Source organism: Lampris incognitus, chromosome 8 (genome assembly GCF_029633865.1).
Source record: "Lampris incognitus isolate fLamInc1 chromosome 8, fLamInc1.hap2, whole genome shotgun sequence".
In the NCBI taxonomy this organism is placed as follows: domain Eukaryota; kingdom Metazoa; phylum Chordata; class Actinopteri; order Lampriformes; family Lampridae; genus Lampris; species Lampris incognitus.
Genome location: NC_079218.1, coordinates 6719383 through 6740788, shown reverse-complemented (window position 1 = coordinate 6740788; position 21406 = coordinate 6719383). Strand labels below are relative to the sequence as shown.

The window sequence follows — 21406 nt, the reverse complement described above, 5'->3', positions numbered from 1 at the left end:
GTGAGTCGTGACGTTCGTCGCGTTCGCGTCCTGCGACTGGTTAGTTCGTCCGTCGGTCTTCTCGGCCGGGGGGAGGGGCGGGCGTTCGGGGAAAAATCTGTCAAAGCTGCAAAATATGAGGAAGTCGTACCAGCGCAGCGTGACCTGCAGGTGACGGGTAGTAAATACACGGCTTTGATAGATGTCCCCTGGCGACCGAACCGGATCCAAACCACCCTGGATTCCCCTTAACCGTTAGGTTGCAGGATGACCAGCGCACACCTTTACAATGTTAGGATGACTCAGCACATTTATTCTACTTCGTTCAATCGGATATGTTTTTCAAAGAAACCCTGGGTGCGGGGGGGGAGGGGAGGGGGGGGTGCAGCGTCACACAGTCTGAATTTTAAAAAGCCACCTATTGGTCGATATTAATTTGACGCGGTTGCAGGTGATCGGAGGGTTTCAAAATAAGTTCAGAACTGATGTGACGTTTGATTTGCATGGCGCCCCACCTCGGTGAAGCGCGCCGACTGTCTCACTTCACTTCTCGAGTCCTTATTGAACGATTTGACATATGAACTTTGCTGAATAACCTATGGGCAGAGGTGCAAAAACCCGGTCCGGAAAGTAAAAACCCTAACCGTGTCTTTACTCCACCCACGTTCTCTAAACCATCAGATTGCGCCGACTAGTTTCCCCAAATCAGCTGGTTTAATACATGGATGGAGTGAAGACACGGTTAGGGTCTTTACTTTCTGGACCGGGTTTTTCCACCTCTGCCTATGGGAACATCAGACTCAGCATCATGTTTACTGGCCACGTAGGGTTGCACACACATGGGAATCGGACTCCGGCTCCATGGCTCTCTGTATACTTACGCATGTCTAATGTCTCACAACGGCCCTTAAGTTGTGATATTTCAGTGACAAATGAGCTGAAATCCCATTTGGCAGAAACAGTCAAAACTATCTTCATGTGATGTGTAAGAAGTATCAAGACAAGATGCACACTTCTCATTGTGAAAACGTAAAAAAGTTTAATTTAAATATCAGCAGACATGATGGCATTCGCAATACGGACAGGCCTTATTCTGTTTATTGCTTGCAAATTTATTGCATAGGCGTTACAGACTGTCGTACACTGCTCTTTGCAAGAAGTCACAATGGTGAAGCCACAAAAAAAAAACCCCCACCAATCTTCACAACATGGGATAAGCTTTCATTTTTAGCAATTCTTGGGATATGGCTTTTGCACAGTCATACTCTTATACAGCTACATTCCACACCCTCAAAACAGAACCAATAAAAATAAAATAAAGTTATTCTCTTATAAGATCCCTTCCTGTTCAATTTCCGTATCACCAACTGCATCGCTGCTTTTAGAGAGACTACATTGGAATCATCGATTGCAATTTTCACCCACGTAACACACGTTTCAAAATGACATTCAAAATATTTTGAAGGATCATCGTCTATACATACTCATCTATACCTTGTCGCCAGGAGGACAAGAGTGGATTTCAAGCCCAGCAGCATAATTACCGTCTCAGGGAATTCTTATATCAAAGGCACTTTTGGAGAAGTAAATCTGCAAAAGTCCTCAGCAATACAAAAGTGCATTCGTAATACTAATTAAGGGAAAGGAACAAATCGTCTTTTCCCACTCAAAAACAATACAATTAACACTATGTGGCATCGTTCGAAAAGTTACACATGTATGGCACATTTCCCGATGTATATCCACTCCGTAGCTTTCTATCACTTCCACCTTGCACCGGTGTGCATGTGTGGGAACATCGTAATGTCTTTGGCTCAATCACACAATTGGTTTCTAAACCCAATAGTGACGTGGTGCTTTTGCAGTTGCATTGTTTGTGCACTTGGCATAATTCCCGGAGTCCCATCATAATAGGATCTCCAGACCAAAAGCAGAATTACAGGAATGCATGGGTGAAGGAAAACGTTGGCACTTCTTTAATGTTCTGCATGTTATCTTGCAGCTCTACCTAGTGGAAACCGTCCCCCACTGCACTGACAAATAGTTCATCTGACAAATAGTTCATCTGACAAATAGTTCATCGTAGTTCAAATTGTGTGTCCCAATCTCTTGACAATAAACAGCAATAACATAAGCATGAAACAGCACACACTTCTGATTCGGGGACCCTTAATGCCAGTGCAACCGAAGCTGATCAACTTGACGTTGAAGGTGACAAACGCAGAGAGGACAGCAATCTTTCAGGCCACCGTTTCTTCAAACTTGCGACTTCCTGAAGAGCAGCCGTCTTCATGTGTGACGATGCTCTGAGCAAAGTTTGTAGTATGGAGTTTGTAGTGTGGAGATGATCAGTGTCAGGCACAAGAGTGGACAAGGCTGGTCTGAAGATGCTGTCGTAGTTCTCTCTCTGAGGTTCCACGGCATCTCTCTCCCTCCCTCTCTCTCTCTCTGTTGCTCTCGCTCTCTCTTACTGAATGTGCAGGACATCACTTTCCTTCAGACCAAAGCGGGTTTTGTACTTGTCAAAAAGGCACTGTAGGGACTTGATATACATTGCGTGGTACAGATCCACCGTATCCTGAGTAGGTTCCTCAACTTTTGGCACGGTGATCGGCTCCCCAACTATGAAAAAGAAAAATAACGACAACAGAGAAAGGCATCAAGAGAGGATTGTAGCAAAGAGCTACAGCATTTCCCCTAGAATATTCCTTTTTTCAGGCCTGTTTGTTCGAAATGAAAAACCCCCCATTGATTTGAACTATATATATATATATATATATATATATATGTATATATGTATATGTATATGTATATATATGTATATATATATATATATCCCATGACAAAATAATAGGTAATGGTGGAGCAATATACTATGTGCCAGCAGTGGCAACATTAGGCCTTTGGAGGCCAGCCCCTCAAACGGCTCTGCAGCATCACCTGCTAAACGGTAGAGATGCAACATGGACTTTATGGACAGTGTTTTCAACAACTGTTCTTTTAATGGCAGTATGCAAATCAATTTCTCTAAATAGCCCCTCCTTGATTAGTTACTGTATTCTAAATGGCATCGCCTACAGTTACCAGTTGTAATAAACTAATAAATCTGATTTTTTTTTTCAAACGGTAACCTGAACAATAACCTGAAAAGCTGATTTGCGAAAAGCCGCCTAAAATGGGTTGTCAGGATGTCTTATAATTAAGAGCGTGGGGAAGTTCGAAAACAGGGACGAACAACTTCTCTCTTTGACAACACGAGCGCGTGTGTAATTTATTTTTTATTTCACAAACCCCGCCTCAACAATATGGCACCCCCTTACCGTGACTTAATTCAACAAGTTATGGTGAATTATGTGCATAAGTCCACTACGCATGTCCCCCCAGAATTCAGCATAGCAGGGAGAGTTAAAATGGCGGGGGCCAGACGGCCCGGCTGGAACGGCTCTGCCGAACGGGAGCAGGGGGCAGGGCTCCCGCTGGAGGGGTCTTAGGGACCCTGCGGCGGTGTGGGGGTAGGGTGGGGGTGGAGGAGCCTTGGGGGCCTTGTTGGGAGGTGGGGCCAGGTAGGAGGACACCTGGGCCAGTCCAACAGGTCGGTCCAAGTCCAGGTGAACCGGTTTGAGACCAACCATGGAAATGCACTCCAGCTTGCTACTGATGTCCACGACAAAGTGCTTGTTTCCGGTCTCCAGGATGCGGAACGGGCCATTGTAAGGAGGCTGCAGGGGACCATGGAGGGCATCATGGCGGATAAAAATGTATTCTTCTGCCGACTGCAGTCTCACAGGGACGTGAGACTGTGGGAGGCTGTGTTGCAAAATAGGGACCAGTGCGAAAACTCTGGCCCGTTGGTGGGCTGCAGACCAGGGAGCCATGGTGTTGGGGCGGAAATCCCCTGGGACCCGCAGTGGCTGGCCGTAAACCAGTTCAGCGGATGAGGCCTGGAGGTCCTCCTTAGGGGCAGTCCTGAGGCCCAGCATTACCCAAGGGAGTCTGTCAGCCCAGCTGCTGTCCTTGAGGCTGGTCCAAAGAGCATCCTTCATAGATTGATGAAACTGCTTGCACAACCCACTGGCCTGCGGGTGGCACGCAGTGGTGTGGAGAAGCTTCACTACTAGGCTCTCTGCGACTGCATTACAGAGCTCACACAAACTTTGAGCCCTGGTCAGAGGAGAGGTCAAATGGGGTATCGAACCAGGTGACCCAAGTCCTGATGAATGCCCGGGCTACCTCAGCGGACGTCATCAACGTCAGTGGGAGGGCCTCCAGCCATTGAGTGGTCCTGCCCACCATTGTGAGGAGGTAAGTAAAACCGTGGGAGGGGGGCACGGGGCCCACCAGCTCCATGTGTATATGGTTGAACCTCCTTTTAGGCACCGGGAACTGCACCAGGGGGGCTTTGGTGTGGTGGTGCACTTTAGAGTGCTGGCACTCCACGCAGATGTCAGCCCAGTCTCTCACGTCTTTTTCGAGCCCAAGCTAGATGAACTTAACCACCACCAGTGTTTGAGATGGCTTTTTGCACGGGTTGAAGAGGCTATGGACAGCATCGAAAACACACCGCCTCCATCCAGTGAGAATGACAGGCCGGGACTGACCCATGGAGATGTCTCACAGGAGTGTGGTACCAGCGTTGTTGAACGACACGTCCTCTAACTGCAGCCCTGTGACAGCCATGCTGAAAGCCTGCACATCCGGGTCAACGGCCTGGTCAGCTGCCATGCGGGCATAGTTAAGTCCCAAGTGGATGAGCCCCACGATGGTACGGGGGACGCAGTCGGTGATGAGATTAGTTTTGCCAGCGACATGCTGTACGTCCGTGGTGAACTCCAAAATGTAGGAGAGCTGTCGCTGCTGGCAGGCGGACCACAGCTCAGCCAACTTGGCCATGGCAAACATCAGTGGTTTATGGTCCACAAACGCTGTGAACTGGCAGGTCTCCAGCAGGGAACGGAAGCGTCAAACAGCAAGGTAGAGGGCGAGGAGTTCCCAATCGAAGGTGCTGTACTTCCGTTTGTTGGGGTGTAACTGTCGGCTGAAGAAAGCGAGCAGCTGCCAAGCACCGTTCACCTACTGCTCCTGCACTGCACTGACTGCCAAATCCAAAGTGTCCGTGGTAATGGCAATCGGAGCCTTGGGCGACAGGTATGCCAGCATTGTTGTGTCAGCCAGAGCGGTCTTAGCATCCACAAACACCTTGTCCCTCTCTGCGGGCCAATTCACAATGTGTTTGGTGGCCTTGCCTTTCAGGGCATCATACAGGGATCGCATGATTTGAGCAGTTCGGGGGATAAAGCGGTGGTATAAGTTCACCACGCCAAGGAACTTGACCGTGAGCAGTCGTGGGAAGTTCACGACGGTGTCCACCTTTGACTGGAGGGGTACCGCCCCGTCTTTGGTGATTCGGTGTCCAAGGGCATCGATGGTGGTCAGCCTGAACTGGCACTTGGCTGGGTTGACAATCAGCCCGTGCTGGCTGAGCAGCTCAAAAAGTGTCAGGTGAGACAGGTGCTTCATTTTGGAGGTGCTGGCGATGAGGATGTTGTCTAGATAGAAGAAGATTAAAGGCAGGTCCCATAGAACAGAATCCATGAGGTACTGGAATGTCTGTGTAGCATTCTTGAGGCCAAACGGCATGCGCAAGAACTCAAACAATTGGGGTGATCACTGCCATTTTGGGGACCTCCAGTGGGTGGATGGGCACATGATGGCATCTATTGACAAAGGCCACTTTGGAAAATATGACTTTTCCAGCCAGATGGGTGAAAAAGTCCTGGATGTGTGGGACTGGATAGTGGTCCTGTGTCATTGCATTGGTGAGTCGGCAGTAATCGCTGCATGGGCACCACCCGCCGCCAGGCTTCAGGACGATGTGGAGGGGTGAAGCCCATGGGCTGTTGGAGCGGCGAATGATGCCAAGGCACTCCATATTCTCAAACTCCTCCCTGGTGGTGGTGAGCTTGGCCAAGTTGAAGCGCAAGCCCGAGCATAGACCGGTGGGCCAGTGGTGGCGATGTGGTGCTCCACTCTGTGCTTGGCATTGGATGATGAGAAGGTGGGCTGTGTGAGGACCGGGAACTTAGCGAGAAACCAGAGAAGCTCGTCTGTGGCAGAGAGCATGCTAGACAGTCTGATGGAGTCCACTCCGCTGAGAGTGCACACATACGAACAGCAGCCGGCCAGTTCAGCCAATGCACATGACCACTACTGAGCGCTGGCTCACCATGCTGAAAACCACATGGAGATCAGCACCACTTGGCCTTGGGTCCGAACTTTGCATGGTAAAAACACAGGCTGAGGTCCTGCCGCCGTTGAGGAGCTGCTGCGGCGGCGGCGACTGTTGTGTCTCCAGGTAGTGGTGAAAATGCTTGCTGCCAAAGTACAGTGAGACAATGCTGCTAGAGCCATACCTCTCGCAATTGCAATTGGCGGCGTGGCATAACAGATGGAGTAACGAGGAGACCGTCATCCACCTGGCTGTGGCATAGGACAGAGAGGCCTTGCAGGTGCTCCTTGATCTAGCCCCAGCAGAGCAGCAGGGCCTCCAAGGCCTGACCATGGCGCTGGAGAGGCGATTCGGCCAATGACCCTTCACCGACCAGAGCAGGGAGCAGCTAGCCAGCCACTGGCGCCAAGAGGGAAAGAGCCTGGGTGCCTTTGCTGCAGACATTCAGCTACATGCCCAGCATGGTGACCCGCAGTTCGCTGCAGCCATTAAAGAGGAGCTGGCCTTGCACACTTTCCTGCAGGGGCTTATGCCAGAATGTCTGCACCAACATGCTAGCCTCCCCATGCCTCAGTCCCTTAGCGGAGCTCTCAGTGAAGCTGAATGGGCCGAGGTAGTACTGTCCATGCAACCTCCCCAGCAGAAGATCCCTGCCCTCCAACCGCACATCAGGGGGGCCGACAATGAGGAGGAGGAAGTAGATGAGCAGACGAGGTCTACCATGTTCGGCTTTCACCACAGCAGTCTCAGCAATGGCCTCCAACATTCAGGCGACATCCACACTGGCCGACTGACCACTGTTACCAGTGTGATGAGCCTGGACACATAGCCCGCGACTTCCCAGCACTGGTGCCAAAAGCCAGAGTGAACTGGCCGGTGGGGAAATAACGGCAGAGTGGCCTAGTGAGGGGACCGCCACACCAGTCTCCAGCCCCCCTTCAAGGCCGATGCACACTGGCTGGCCGCCTAGGTCAGACCAAGGACTGTATTTGGATTGCCAAATTGACGGTCAATCCTGCTGAGCCCTGGTAGACACAGGGTCTGCCATTTCTCTGGTGCGACATGGCATCCTCCCGGGCACCACCAGCCTCCTCTCAGTGGCATGGTCACCAACCACCTCCCAGCTTATGATGGTGACAGGGGAGAAAGAAGGCTGGCATGAGAGGGTAGAGGTCACTGCAAAACCAGACTGGAGACCAGGAGCTGGCACATGAGTTCTGGCTCACCAACATCCGGGACCCGTGCATGATTGGCTTGGACCTGCTGACCCACTGGGGAGCCCACGTTAATGTGTTGGAGGCAATCATCACCCTCGGCATGAAGACCGTGGCGCTCTGGTCTGGCCAGAGAAGGAGCGGGTTCAGGGACCAGCGAGCCAGTCGCTGAGCAGCCACTGCTCACCAGGCTCAGAGCCCTGGTGAAGCATCGGAGTGCCCCTGCTGCCAGCGACAGGAGGAGCAGGGCCAGGTGATGCCAATGGTGACAGCTGTCCAGACCACCAGCAACAAGGGGAGGTTGTCCCCGTTAACCACGCAGTAACTGAGGCAGCAGCAGAAGGCAGATGTTACCCTGGCGCTGGTGAGAGGCTGGCTGGAGATGGGGCGGCACCCTGAGTGGACAGTGGCATCAGTGCTGTGGCCCAAGGTAAAGGCCTACCACTTGCAGTGGAGCAACTTTTAGCTCCACGACGGGTTGGTGTACTGGAGGTGGCAAGCTCCTGGATGAGGGAGTGGCCTCTTGCAGCTATTGGTGTCCTGTCTGCTCTGTCCCCAGGTTCTCCAGATGGTCCATGACTCAGTGAGGGTGCATCACTATGGGAACGCCAAGACCCTCCATCGTCTCCAGGGGTGGTTCTACTGGCCTGACTGTCGACGAGACGTGGAGCTGCATGTGCACTGCTGTGACTCCTGCATCCGCCGGGCTCGGGCCGGTTCCCGAGTGCAGCAGAAGAGGGACTATGACAAACGGTGCTTTGGATGGTCTGTTCTCCAGCAGCGGCACCCTGGACATTTGGGGGACTATGTCTTGGGTGATGGGGTCGTAGAGGACAACTGACCCCTCAGGTGGGGGCTATGTAGCGACGGTCGCTGGACTGATGATGGCTATGTGCTGGGGAAGCGCAAGGGACTATGAGTGATTTCCAGCAACGCGAACTGTGCTTCTGTCGGGGCAAACCAAGTCAAGGTTGATGACTCCCAAAACACTGGCAGTTTGAGAGAAACCACGTTAGTCGTCATGTCAAACTCAACACAGAGGACTACCTGGGATGAACCCCAAGGTTGGACAACCCCGGGGTTCGAACCCAGGACCTTCTTACTGTGAGGCGACAGCGCTAACCACTGGACCACTGTGCCGCCCAAACCACATTACACCATTATTGCGCGATTTCTGTGTAAAAACCCCTTCTCATACCAGTGGCACTCGCATCGCGTCAAGAGTTTCCCAGGCAACGACGCCGATGTTGACTCACATTTTGCAACAGCAGCGCACAGAGGCTCCCAAATACAAATTATTATTGCTTTGCAAATGAATAGAGTTTTGGCATTACATTTTTTATTTTTTTGGCCTGGCGGGGGTTCTGGTTGGCCAGGCCTGCACAGTTCTAGGGGAAGCGCTGAGCTCTTCCCAAATCAAATTGTTGCATTGGTTAAGAGCTTCACTGTTAACCATTAATAAATCCTCGCGTTTGGACAGCGCAAATATTGACCCTGTGGATGGCCTGTTAACAACCTTTAACTGCTGGTAACTGTCCAAGAGTAACCTTTTAAAAAGAGGTTTACCAAGATAAAGAGCGTCGCTTCGAAATTTTGTGAAAAACATTCCTGCCCAGTCAATTGGTTTCCAAACTGGGTAAAAATATCAACAGTATACATTATCACCAGCATTTTTTTGTTGTTGAAAATGTATGATTATCCTTATTTTCACGATTATCTGTATTTATTCATCATATTAATAATACTTCCACTTACCTATGGTTGTGATAGGCTTGCAATAAGGCACAATGCCCCAAGAATCAGTGGAAAAGAGGCCACATCCATGGAACACACACGGTGCAAAGCCCAAGAGTTTCTGCAGCCGCTTCTGGGCAAACCGCCACCAGGTCCCCTCCTCAAAGATCACCTGTTTGTAGGCATCGTTCTCCCCAAAGGAGTACACTGGAACTAGGTCGGACCTGAGGAGAGAAGCATTAGATACCTCAACAACCGACCAGGCAACTTACTGTAAATATACCACAACAGACACTGCAGCTTTAACCATGACGTCTAGTTAAAAAAAGAAAAAGAATATGAATATATAGCAATTAAAAGAAAACTATGCAACATACATGTATGCATTATGTATTTCTTGAAAGAAATAAGTTAAAACTATAATAAGGTCTTTTTAAGGGTAATACTTATTTTAACTACCCCTTGTCCCATCTCTTATTTATTTATTTTTTTAATCATAAATCAATCTGTCAGTAATTTGTTTCATAGAACAGTTTGCTGAGTTATGATGACCCAAATTCTCAAAAAGGAATACATTTATTTTTTTTAATTTAAAACCCATAAAAAAAAAACTTTAAAATCATTCCATTTCCCTTAGCAGTGCCTTCACTCTTCTTGCAGCGTTAGCATGCGCTAATCATGCTACGTCCAATTTGGTATACGGAGGATGTGACATTTTCGCTGCACATTTTACAAGACCCGCCTGCCGCCCAGCGACTGCCGGGATAGGCTCCAGCATCCCGCGACCCCAACTGGGATAAGCGGCTCGGGTAATGGATGGATTTACGACACGCTTCAGCTACATGCTCTAATGTGCCTCCAACGGCATGTCGGCCTTTTACGCGTCGTCTACACACATACGTGTTTCTGAGAGCACTCATGAAATGTTTTTGTCATTGCTGTGATATGAGTCTTTAAATAGTGTTTTCTGCACTGGTTACCACCTTAAGAACTGGCATTTAGTACACCCTGACTCTTTACTTTAATTATTCATCCATCCATCCATTATCCAAACCGCTTATCCTTACTCAGGGTGGCGGGGATGCTGGAGCCCATCCCAGCAGTCATTGGGCGGCAGGCGGGGAGACACCCTGGACAGGCCGCCGGGCCACGACAGGGCTAAATAGTGCGCGAGAGAGTATAGCTGAGAGCTATGGCCTACACACCCTCTCTTCAGGCCGTGTAGGGTATAATTCATAATACATGGCCTTCATCAGGCAGCGTAGGCCATGATGAGAATTATGGCCTGCACTGCCTGGTGAGAGGCCTACACACCCTCTCTTCAGGCCATGTAGGGCATAATTCATGATACATGGCCTTCATCAGGCAGCGTAGGCCATGATGAGAATTATGGCCTACACTGCCTGGTGAGAGGCCTACACACCCTCTCTTCAGGCTGTGTAGGGCATAATTCATGATACATGGCCTTCATCAGGCAGCGTAGGCCATGATGAGAATTATGGCCTGCGCTGCCTGGTGAGAGGCTGTGTAGGCCTCTCACCAGGCAGCGCAGGCCATAATTTATACTTTACTTTAATTATAATTGAAGAAAATTTGCCAAAAAAAATCCTGTTCAGTAGACAAAAAACAAAAGTTCTCCTCATAAGGTGCTATCAAGAAACGAGCCGCTTTCAAGAAGGTCGTTTTGTTAGATTTGAATGTCAAATTCAACAAGAGAATAACCCTATGGTGTTACTGAATACTCAAGAGGTAAAGTTGAAAGTGAATTCGTGAAAAGGGCAAAATGCAAACTGCCGTTGGACCGCTGCCGTTACGCCTTCAACGCTGCAGGACGTGCACCCGGCCGACCTGAATGTACAGCGTATTGATCCGTTTCATTAGGAATGCTGGTGTAGCCGTTATGTATGAGGGGTCTGCATAACCGCCCCTTTATTCGACGAGCTCTAAGCCTCTTTGGTCATGGTACGACCAGGGAACCTGTAATTCCGCAGGCGGATCTGATAAAGAATCCAGCTTGTCCGAGTTAGCGAGACAAACCCAACCCGTGTCGCTCCGAGATTAAACGTGAAGGCCCAGTAATGTGCCACGGACTGCTGGGGGCACTGTAACGCCGTCTTACTCCCCGCTCAGCCGGGCCTGAGAACCTCAGAAGAGCCTGTTTCACGTGGCCCTGCATGCCAAACACAAGGCCCCATGCACCTCGTACCCTCAACACTGGCTATTGGCTGCTATGTGCTGGCCCGGATGTCGCCTTAGTCATAACCGAGGGTGCACTCGCTCCCACTGACTCACTGCACACAATCACCGCCGTCGTGTTGTGACACCGAGAAAACACAATTCCTTCGAGGCCGTCCTCGGGTGTGAATGTTGTGTACCCGGGCTTACCCTTTCTGCAGGGCCAGCTTCACGAAGCCCTTGCGGTTCTTCAGGGTGATGGAGTTCACGCCCGGTGCACAATTCAGCGACTCCGCCGCCCCTCCGACGACAATGACCACGGCGTTGCCGGTGCCGTTGCACGACAGGAGGTAATCGATAGAGTGCCGGTTGACCGGACAGATACCTGCGGAGGAGATGGTCCGTTAGTCGTTTGTTCAGCAGTGGAGGATTTTTAACGTTCAGTGTTAATCTTCTCATCTCACCGTCAGCCGCTTATTACAGGCGACACCTGTCTTTTCGTTCGAGCTGAGGCGGCATGAGATGGATGGTGTTTAACACATCGGGGCAAGACTTGTGAGTCGAATAAAACAAAACTGAAGGTCAAAACACTTTCTTGCTCCGGTGGCTAAACTGTCTTATGTGACATGTCGCCACCAAGCAAGCGAGTCTGAGGAATAAAGCGAGTTATAACGTGTAAAGCGTGCAAGTAATGATTGCATGAGAATCACTGGCTTTATGTATAAGTGAATTAATACAATGATATTGTGTGTCTGTTGCTTTGTGATCTTATTTCAACGCCTGGCTTGGGATAATAATAAAATATATAAGATAATAATAATATAATAATTGATAATTGAGGGATTAATAATAAGATAATAATCAATTATTGAATGATTAATAATATAATAATGGTAGTAGTCGTAGTAATAATAATAATAATAATCACAATAATAATGAAAAGTGAGTGATTAATAATAAAGTAATAATTACTAATTGAATGATCAATAATGATAATAATAATAATAATAATAGTAGTAGTAGTAATGGCTTAGGATAATAAACTGGACTATTGGAAATCAGAAATGACACCGAGGGGCATGGTGGCTGGCGTTGGCTTGGAGCTGTGGTGCATAATTTGCAACTTTTTTTGTGAATCGTAAAGTTTCAAACGATCTAGAATAACTTCAAGTCCACGCATCTGTGGGACCATCGATAAAGCCTGGACAGGGGATTTTAAGTTAGGACGCTGTTTATCGCCGGAGTATCTGAATAAACAGGAAGCATTTCAACTGTGCAACAGGACAAAGGTCAGAGTCCTGCCACAGAGGCAGTGAGCGTAGGAGACAGTCTGAGAAGGCCCCTGGCCGGAGGGAAAACAGAGCGGCCTACCTCCAGACATCAGGTAGTCCCGCAGGACCGGCAGACGGAAGTTTCCAGCCAGAGTTGCCAGCGAGGGCTTGATCCCCGGGAATTTTTTGGAGAACCCCGTGGCCTCCGTGCCAAAGTTGCAGAAGGCCCCAAAGCAGAAGATGCCGTGGGGGTGGTAGCCGAATATGTAGTTGCGGCTGGGCAGAAGGTTGTGGGTCTTAATTAGCTGCAAGACAGTGAGACACAAGAGGGGCAGTGTTAGACCGGTTTCCATTTCAGTGGGGCTCTTTACTCTCTCTAGAGCATAAAGAAGTAGCCTTATTTTCCTGTTTTTTTTGTGGTTTTTTTTGTTGCTCAAGTTATAAATTGCAAAACCATAAAGCCGAGAATCTGCATGCGACCTGTGTCTTAGTGGAACCAGGACCTCCTTATCAGCTCAGCCCTGATATGACTGCACTCCGTCTGTTTATGCACAGCCATAAAATAATTAGCACAGAGACATTATCCTCTGTACATAGTTTATTTGTTTTCTTGCACCCGCTTATCTTGACAGCAGTGAAATGCGGCCTTTGAAAATCCCTCGCTTGAGTCTCAGAATAATTCAAAACGGTTTCACGGCGAGGGCGTCGAACGCCAGATCTTGGGGGAGAAACTGGAATTTTCAGCGGGCTCCCGCGGTAGCCGGACAAACACCGCTGTTGCATAACTGCGTCTGCATGACGAGGCCGCAGCCGAGGGCCACGCAGCGGGGCTTCCACCTGGCCGACGGGGCAGATGTGGAGGGGGCGCCGGTGAAAGCGGTTCAACAGCAAGCGGCTCAAACAAGGCCCATCGACTTGCCCGTCACTGCAAGTAGGGGGCATGTGCAGGGATTCAGAAAGTGATTCACGTGTGCCCGCGTCTTACATGTACCCATGATGTGACAGCATTTCTGCTCGGAGGCCATTTAGAGGCCGTACTTATGTTCCTTCGCTCTCTTTAGCGTGTCTGCTGTATGCACGTCATTCGTGTTAGCGGGGAGTGTGGTTTTCTTGCCGGGTGTGTTCCTTTCCAGCCTAACCTTTGCAGCATGACTGCGTGTATGGTGGGAGAGAGAAAAAACACAACGGCTACTGATCAGCTCAAAAGCACTGTTCTGAACTGAATGAAAGGCGGCCTTACAATGGTAGAAATCGTTTTTTTCCAACTTGCTCATGATCGTCGCCAAAAATAAAAAGACCTTTTGAAAGCCAGAGCCCTCGCTGCATCTTAAGCCACAAGATAGCAGATAAATACTTTGAACACTGGCAAACAGATGTGGCTCTGTAGTGACTCGGAGCACAAAGACAAGAGCTAACGCCATTAACTGGATTGTTTCTTTCATCAGTAGCGAGATTCCTTACAGGGCCAAAAAAAAAAAAAAAGCGGGCGTGAAGCTTACGGGCGACAAATGAGTGATTTCATCAACCTATTGAAACATCCAGCTAAACTTTGCTCCAACAACAGATGAGTGCAAAGGGCAAAGTTCAGCACGGGGGGGGGGTTGGGATTCAGCCAGTCGCCGGGGCCTCGTGTCTTACCCCCCCCCGTTGACCTGATGCAAGCCGCACACAACGGCATCAAAACTGCGCCGAAGTGCTCGTCTCTTACCGAGCTGGCTCTCACGCGTTGCGGCGTGAGGCCACACTGGATTTTTGTCGTTGGATACGAAGCGTAACGCGGACACGCGCTATCTCGTAGACGGACAGACAGGGATTAGTCCCACAGGGTGTATGAAAGGGGACCCTAGAGTTCGTAATTATGTTAAAACCCAGTGACGGCTCCGCAGAGCCTCGGTTGAGTCAGTCGAACCCCCCAAAAAACGGGCACGTTCGGGTTACTCGAGCTACTTTTGCTGCAGTCGCTCACATAAAAGACAACAACGGGGGGCGAGTACACTTATATTGTTATGTGATCAACACAAAAGACTACCGATGAACCTATCTGAGTCGGGGATGACCCCGAACACCTCAGAGAACTGTTTGACCTTGTCCGCCACCTATTTAGAAGTTTCATCCATGCAAAACAACTAGGTTCCCCTACGTGTGTGTGTGTGTGTGTGTGTGTGTGCGTGTGTGTGTGTGTGTGTGTGTGTGTGTCTCTTTGATAAGGATCCCCTCACAGACAGACCGTCTTTCCATCTCAAGGGGCAGCGGTGAAAAACAGAAGACAAATCCCACGCTCAGCAGAACTGTTTTTCCCATATCAGGCGGGACAAAGTCCGAACCTCCCATCCAACGCCGAGCTCCCATCATAATCAACACAGGACAAGGAACAGCACGGAGCCAACAACAACTGATACCTGATCCCCCCCCCCACCCCACCCCCTCGATAAGCTTATCTGTAAAGTCAAGCCTACGCACCACTGGGAATCGATCCAGTCGCGCAATCGATGAAAAAGTTGAGGATCTTTAGAGCTGGTTCACAACAGAAAGTGTACATTTAATCTTTCGGGTTCAGTTAAAGGTCAGAATGGCGATCTGCGATTGAACGAATAACAAGAACAGCCGGTCAAGACCTTCGAATTGATTTCAATACGAGTTGCCAGTACGATTCCCCCTCCATCGTTGCACATGTGCTCCCCTGTTATTACAGATCCGGGGCTCGTTTAACATCTAATAAAAGGAAAACTCTGCCTGGAGAGACTGAGATTTTTTTTTGGAGATTCTTTATTGATCCCCATAGGGAAATTCTTTCTCTGCATTTAGCCCACCCTAGCTGTGGAGCTGTGGGCAGCCACCGCGCAGCACCCGGGGACCAACTCCAGACTCGTCTTGCCATGCCTCAGTCAGGGGCACAGACAGGAGTACTGACCCTACCACCCGGAGGAAACCCACCGCAGCCACGGGGAGGACACGCAAACTCCACACGGAGGACGGCCTGGGACGACCCCCTGAGGTCGGACTACCCCGGGGCTCGAACCCAGGACCTCCTTGCTGTGAGGCGACAGCACTAACCCCTGCGTCACCCTGCCGCCCCAAAAAAAGTGAAGTTTTCAACCAGCAGTAATCGCCCGATAAACCTCATAGGCTGCGATACCCCTAGATGCCCCACCTACGGGGGCATAGTATGGAAATCTTCGTGTAAGGTGTCGTTGCCCCCTCATCTGGGCAGAGGGTCTACGGACAGGGGGTGTCATGCACTGCACAGAATGTAATGTGATTGCAAAGCCCTGCGGGGCCCAGTGGTGATTTACGGCCACACAGATAACCTTGACTCATACGTGTTATGCTTGTTCACACTTCAACCAACCCTGACTGGGAAGTAGTCTCTGAAGTAGGTCCACACCGTCCAGCTCCTCACCCAAGACGACCTCCTGCCACCTGGGGAGAGAAGAGTTTTTGGTTGTTTTTCCTGAACAGACTTCTCCGCATCACATCTCAGAGAATGTAGATAACCCCCCCAGCCCTTCTCTTTACTATTTAATCAGTTATTTCTGCACATGAGTGAGATTAGACAACTCGCCCAAAACACATATTTGCACAGCGCTATTTACGAACCCACGTTAAAGCTGCTACGAGGAGTTTGCCACCGATTATCCGCCGAATCAATGTAATTTTGATGCCTCTGCATGACCGACACGATTAAATGAGATCATCGGCAGACGAATGGATATTCCTTTAAAATGCTGGGGTCTCTGAACCGGACTCCTTGTGAAACCTGACAGCAGGATTTACAGCAGCGTTTCTCAACCCAGTCCTCAAGGACCCCCCTATCCTGCAGATTTTCATTGTAACCCCGCATAGGTAGCCCTGCTTGTGCTTACTCGACCACTCATCTCACAGCACCTAATTATGCAAGGTGTGCAAACTCTGACACTCACTGCTGAATTACTACGAACAGGTACCTATTCAGGGTCGCAAAGAAAACCTGCAGGATAGGGGGTCCTTGAGGACTGGGTTGAGAAACACTGCTTTACAGGGTCTTTCACTACGATTGGAGACATGCCACCTCCTCGCTGTGTCTCTCACAACACAGCCGTTTTCCCCAAAACACCACCACGTCTCCCACTCCTCCCCTCGGCACAAATACGCCGGCTACCAGGCAGGGAATGTAGACCTTCGAGCCACAGGGGCGCCGCGAAGGCCGCAGAGGCCCCCAAAAACTCCTCGTGGCAGCTTGAAATCGAATAAGGTAGCCGTGTTTTCATGCTGGTTTTTGGGATACGTCACCTCGCTTTGGGGTGTTCCAGTCGAAGATGAGCCAGGCGGTGTACACGGCAGCGATGAGCCAGCAGTCGGTGCAGAACATGTAGATCAGCAGCACGGTGCAGGCGACGCCTGGAGGGTCGCAGAGAGACGGCAAAAACAAGCGTTGTAACAAAAAGTCAGTAGGCAACAAAACAAAAAGTTGTCGTTCTCACTGCAACACACAGGTTTCCCAAAATGCAAAAATCCCACAACTAAGCATTTCTTTGCCAAAAGACCGGTGGAGTATCTCGACAGAGTAAAAGTCCAAGAGTCATAAAGAAGGAGAAGTGTGTGTGCAGCTAAGTGGCTTGACCTCCTTATTAAGAGACTAACGAGGCTACGAGCTAATACTGCCTGGTTTCCTTTCATGGTTTCTTAGCCTTTACTGGGAAAATGTAAAAGTAGCACGCGCAAAAAAAGAAGTATATACATATATATATATATATATATATATATATATATACACACATATAATATATACATATATAAATATAAATATAACTTTGTTAAAAGAAACAGTCAACGGTAGGGAAAGTGCTCAACAAATAAGGACCTGATGATGCTTACGGCATGAAACAGACTTGTACTGTCTCATAAAGAATTTACTTGACTCACTGGTGTGTATATATATATATATATATATATATATATACACACACACACACATACACACACACACACATATATATATATACATATATTTACATACATACACACACACATATATATATATACATACACACACACACACACACACACACATATATATATATATATATATATATATATATATAGGGAAGAACTAGATGGGATGTGGAAGGTCACATCCACAGTAGTCCCAGTGGTAATAGCAGCACTAGGGGCTGTGACCCCCAAACTGGGAGAGGGGCTCCAGCAGATTCCAGGAACCACATCTGAGGTCTCTGTCCAGAAGAGTGCCGTCCCAGGAACAGCAGAACCCTCAAGCTCCCAGGCCTCTGGTAGAGGACCCGAGCTTGAGGAAGACACACACCACCCGAAAAAGGGTGAGGGGGAGATTTTACACACACACATATATATATATATATATATATATATATATATATATATATATATATATATATATACATACACACACACAGCGTGAAGCAACACGTACCCAAGGCAAGAAAGGAAATAACCCACTGCAGGACGGAGATGACCTGAAGATGTTTCTCCATCTTGGATCTGCAAGGCCACGGAGCCAAGGGCAGGTCCTGAAGGGCAGACAGGATGCTGGAGCCAGTGCCTGGAGACACAACAAATTGCAGGAGAACACAAGAGTGTAAAAAGAGAAGTGTTATAAATACCGTCATTATAAAAGAGCCGTGTCAACGGATTACTTAGACACAGTCACAGAGAGAAGGACGTCAGAAGGAAAAGGTCATGAGAGTTGATCAGACTGTGACAAAACCCACAAAATACCCCCCCCCCCCGCTAATTCCCAGCCTCCCCATCGTCGGCTCGGGCAAAACCAAAGACGAGAGAAATCGAGAGCCGGGTTCGTTAAAGACGACCGAGCACACGCCGCCATACGAGTACGATGACTTTGCCCTACATCAGTGTAAAAACTCAGCGACGCCATTGTCACTCGAGTGGGTTGGTTACTGCCCACCGCTAGTGCCCCCCATGGCACACAAGCAACGCCAAGCACTTCTCTAGTTCAAGTAGTTACATACGAGTATTACATACGAGTATTACATACGAGTATTACATACGAGATATGTGTGTGTGTGTGTGTGTGTGGCAGAGAGAGAGAGAGAGAGAGCGAGAGAGCGAGCATAGGCCAGCATTAGATACACCAAGAGGGCCCAAAGCCAGTCAAGCTATTAGCACCGAGGGCCGATAAGGAGCAGATCTGCACCCGGGACAACAGAGTTACCTAATCCTCCCCAGGCAGACTGAAAATAACCAAGCCCCCTGCTCTGGACACGAGTCTGGCAGCACAATACCTGCAAACCGTAAGGGCCCGGCTTCATGACCGCCGCCGGGTGGGTCAGGGATACCGAGGGCGGTCCCTTTGTGGTTGCAATAACGAGAAAATATCAACGATAAATCACAGAGGCGAAGCTGTGAAGATGGTTTCCCCAGGACTTGGGGAAACTGTCTTAAAAGCGACGCTGATTCTGCCAGACAAACTCCTGCAGGAGGGCTCGAGGCCGGCGCCTCACGTCAGCGGCTGCATTTCCACCTAAATCTATAGCATAGGGGTAATTACATAGCACCTAGCGGTCGACCTAGGGGGGGCTATAGATTAAGCACTTCTGCACGTCACCAGTCAGGCCGTGCAGGTGATCTCCTGCGTTACGAGGTCCGTGCACTTCAGATTACGAGCACGGATACGAAGGTCGGAGGCTTGACAGGACGAAACAAAATCTAGCTCCTCTGCCAGCAGCAGGGGGGGAAAAGATCCCAGCTCCCCCATCCTGGTCAAGTTGGAGGTGCTCGTTTTGAATCAGGCAGAAATTAAAACATTCGTGCAGTCTCTCAGTAACTGCCTCTGCACCGGACCCCTGAGACATGACTGCGAAGCCCCCCCCCCCCCCCAGAGAGAACCTGCCAACTCTACAGGTACATTTTGCCAATGCACAATTTACCTAAAATTGGAAATCCTTTGCAATCTTGTGCGGTTTTCTAACACAAGCCTGTCCAGTATTTCTGCCCATCCACGCCATGTCAGTGAGCCTGCAAAGGGGGGGCGCAAAAAAAGCAACAAAACTCCCGACTTGTCTGACGGACCACCGGCTGGACGTGCTGCAGGTTTGCACCGGCCGAGGACGACGCCTACCTTTCAGGACACCGGAGTAGGCGGCGAGGATGGTCTTCATCCCTGAGGCGGCCTGAGGAGGGAGGTCGGCTGCGCTGGCCCGGGAGGTGTCGGTCGGCTGTCAGGTCGGCGAAGCGCGCTTCCACAGGTCCGCCCTCGACTGCGCCGCACGGCAATACGGAATTGGCATTTAATCGCTGTGGGCGGGGCTAAGAGCCGCGCGCCCGTGTGCGCATAAATTAAACGCGCCCAGAGCAGCCGAGGCCGATTTCCCCGCACGGCGAGCAAACAGAGAAACTGGGTGGGGGGAGTGAGGGGTGGAGGGTGAGGGTGAGGGTGTGGGGGGGGGGTCCCCGACTTTTTATGGAGAGGTGGAGAGACACGTGCGCGCTTTCCTCGTTTATTCAAGTTGCTCCTCTCGGGTCTTGCTTTGAAACTGAAGCCCCCCCCCCTCTCTCAGATGGGCAGCGCCCCCCCCCCCCTCTCTCAGATGGGCAGCGCCCCCCCCTCTCTCAGAGGGGCAGCGCCCCCCCTCTCTCAGATGGGCAGCGCCCCCCCCCTCAGATGGGCAGCGCCCCCCAGCGCCGCTTTCGCCGGGCATTACAACGCGTTTGCTGCGCTGCAAAGTGTCCACTTACTTAATCAAACCGGGCGTTTGTCGCGAGACGGTTTTCAACAAAGCGCGAAGAGTTGTCATGACTACCTACGTGTTGCATCTTTAATGCCGCATCTTCTTCTTCTTCTTCTTCTTCTTCTTCTTCTTGGGTTGTGTTGAATTTGGTAATATGGGTGAACACCGGTGTTTATGTGGGGTGAGCTTGTCTTCCTGGCAGCAGCCCGCATGTATTCATGCGCAGCTTGGCTCCGAAACACACGAGCCTCTTTTTTCCCCCATCCCTCCCTCCCTCTCCCTCTCCCCATCCCTCCCTCTCTCTCTCTCTCGCTCTCCCCCCCCCCCCCTCTCTCGCTCTCTCTCTCTCTCTCTCTCTCTCTCTCTCTCTCTCTCTCTCTCTCTCTCTCTCTCTCGCTCCCTCCCTCTTCCCTCTCTCCCTCTCTCTCTCTCTCTCTCTCTCTCTCTCTCTCTCTCTCTCTCTCTCTCTCTCTCTCTCTCCCCTCTCTCTCTCTCTCTCCCTCTCTCTCTCCCCCCCCTCTCTCTCGCTCTCTCTCTCGCTCCCTCTCCCTCTCCCCATCCCTCCCTCTCTCTCTCGCTCTCTCTCTCTCGCTCCCTCCCTCTCCCCTCCCTCCCCCCCCCCTCTCTCCCTCTCTCCCCCCCTCTCTCCCTCCCTCTCTCTCTCTCTCTCCCTCTCTCTCTCTCTCTCTGTCGTTCTCTCGAGCCCCCCCCCCATCTCTCTCTGCCTGTGTCTCTCTCCCCCTCCTCTTTCTCTCCCCCCCTCTTTATCAATTCACTTCAATTCAAGAGGCTTTATTGGCACGAACGTTTCAAAAACAATGTTGCCATAGCACGAAAGTGCAGTTTGGACAGTACACAATAACACTAATAATGAACACAACATTACACCAATCAATAAAGAAACAAGAAAACAAAAGTAACAACAAAGAAACAATAAAACAACAGTAACAATAAAACAACAGTAACAACAAAGAAACAATAAAACAACAGTAACAGCAAAGAAACAGTAAAAATAAAGAAACAGTAACAATAAAGAAACAATAAAACAACAGTAACAATAGAGAAACAATAAAACAACAGTAACAATAAAGAAACAATAAAACA

General features: G+C 49.9%; 1 protein-coding gene across 1 annotated transcript; it reads right to left on the bottom strand.

Annotated features, from left to right (window-relative positions):
- Positions 1 to 1006: 1006 nt before the first annotated feature.
- On the bottom strand, positions 1007 to 19826 carry dgat2 (diacylglycerol O-acyltransferase 2). The gene is made up of 8 exons (XM_056284865.1): positions 19693 to 19826; positions 18025 to 18153; positions 16869 to 16976; positions 15949 to 16019; positions 12700 to 12904; positions 11539 to 11713; positions 9175 to 9377; positions 1007 to 2601 (listed from the first exon to the last, which is right to left on the bottom strand). Exons 1-8 carry the CDS (start codon positions 19730 to 19732, stop codon positions 2447 to 2449), a joined length of 1086 nt encoding a protein of 361 aa, XP_056140840.1. The 5' UTR covers positions 19733 to 19826; the 3' UTR covers positions 1007 to 2446.
- Positions 19827 to 21406: the final 1580 nt, after the last annotated feature.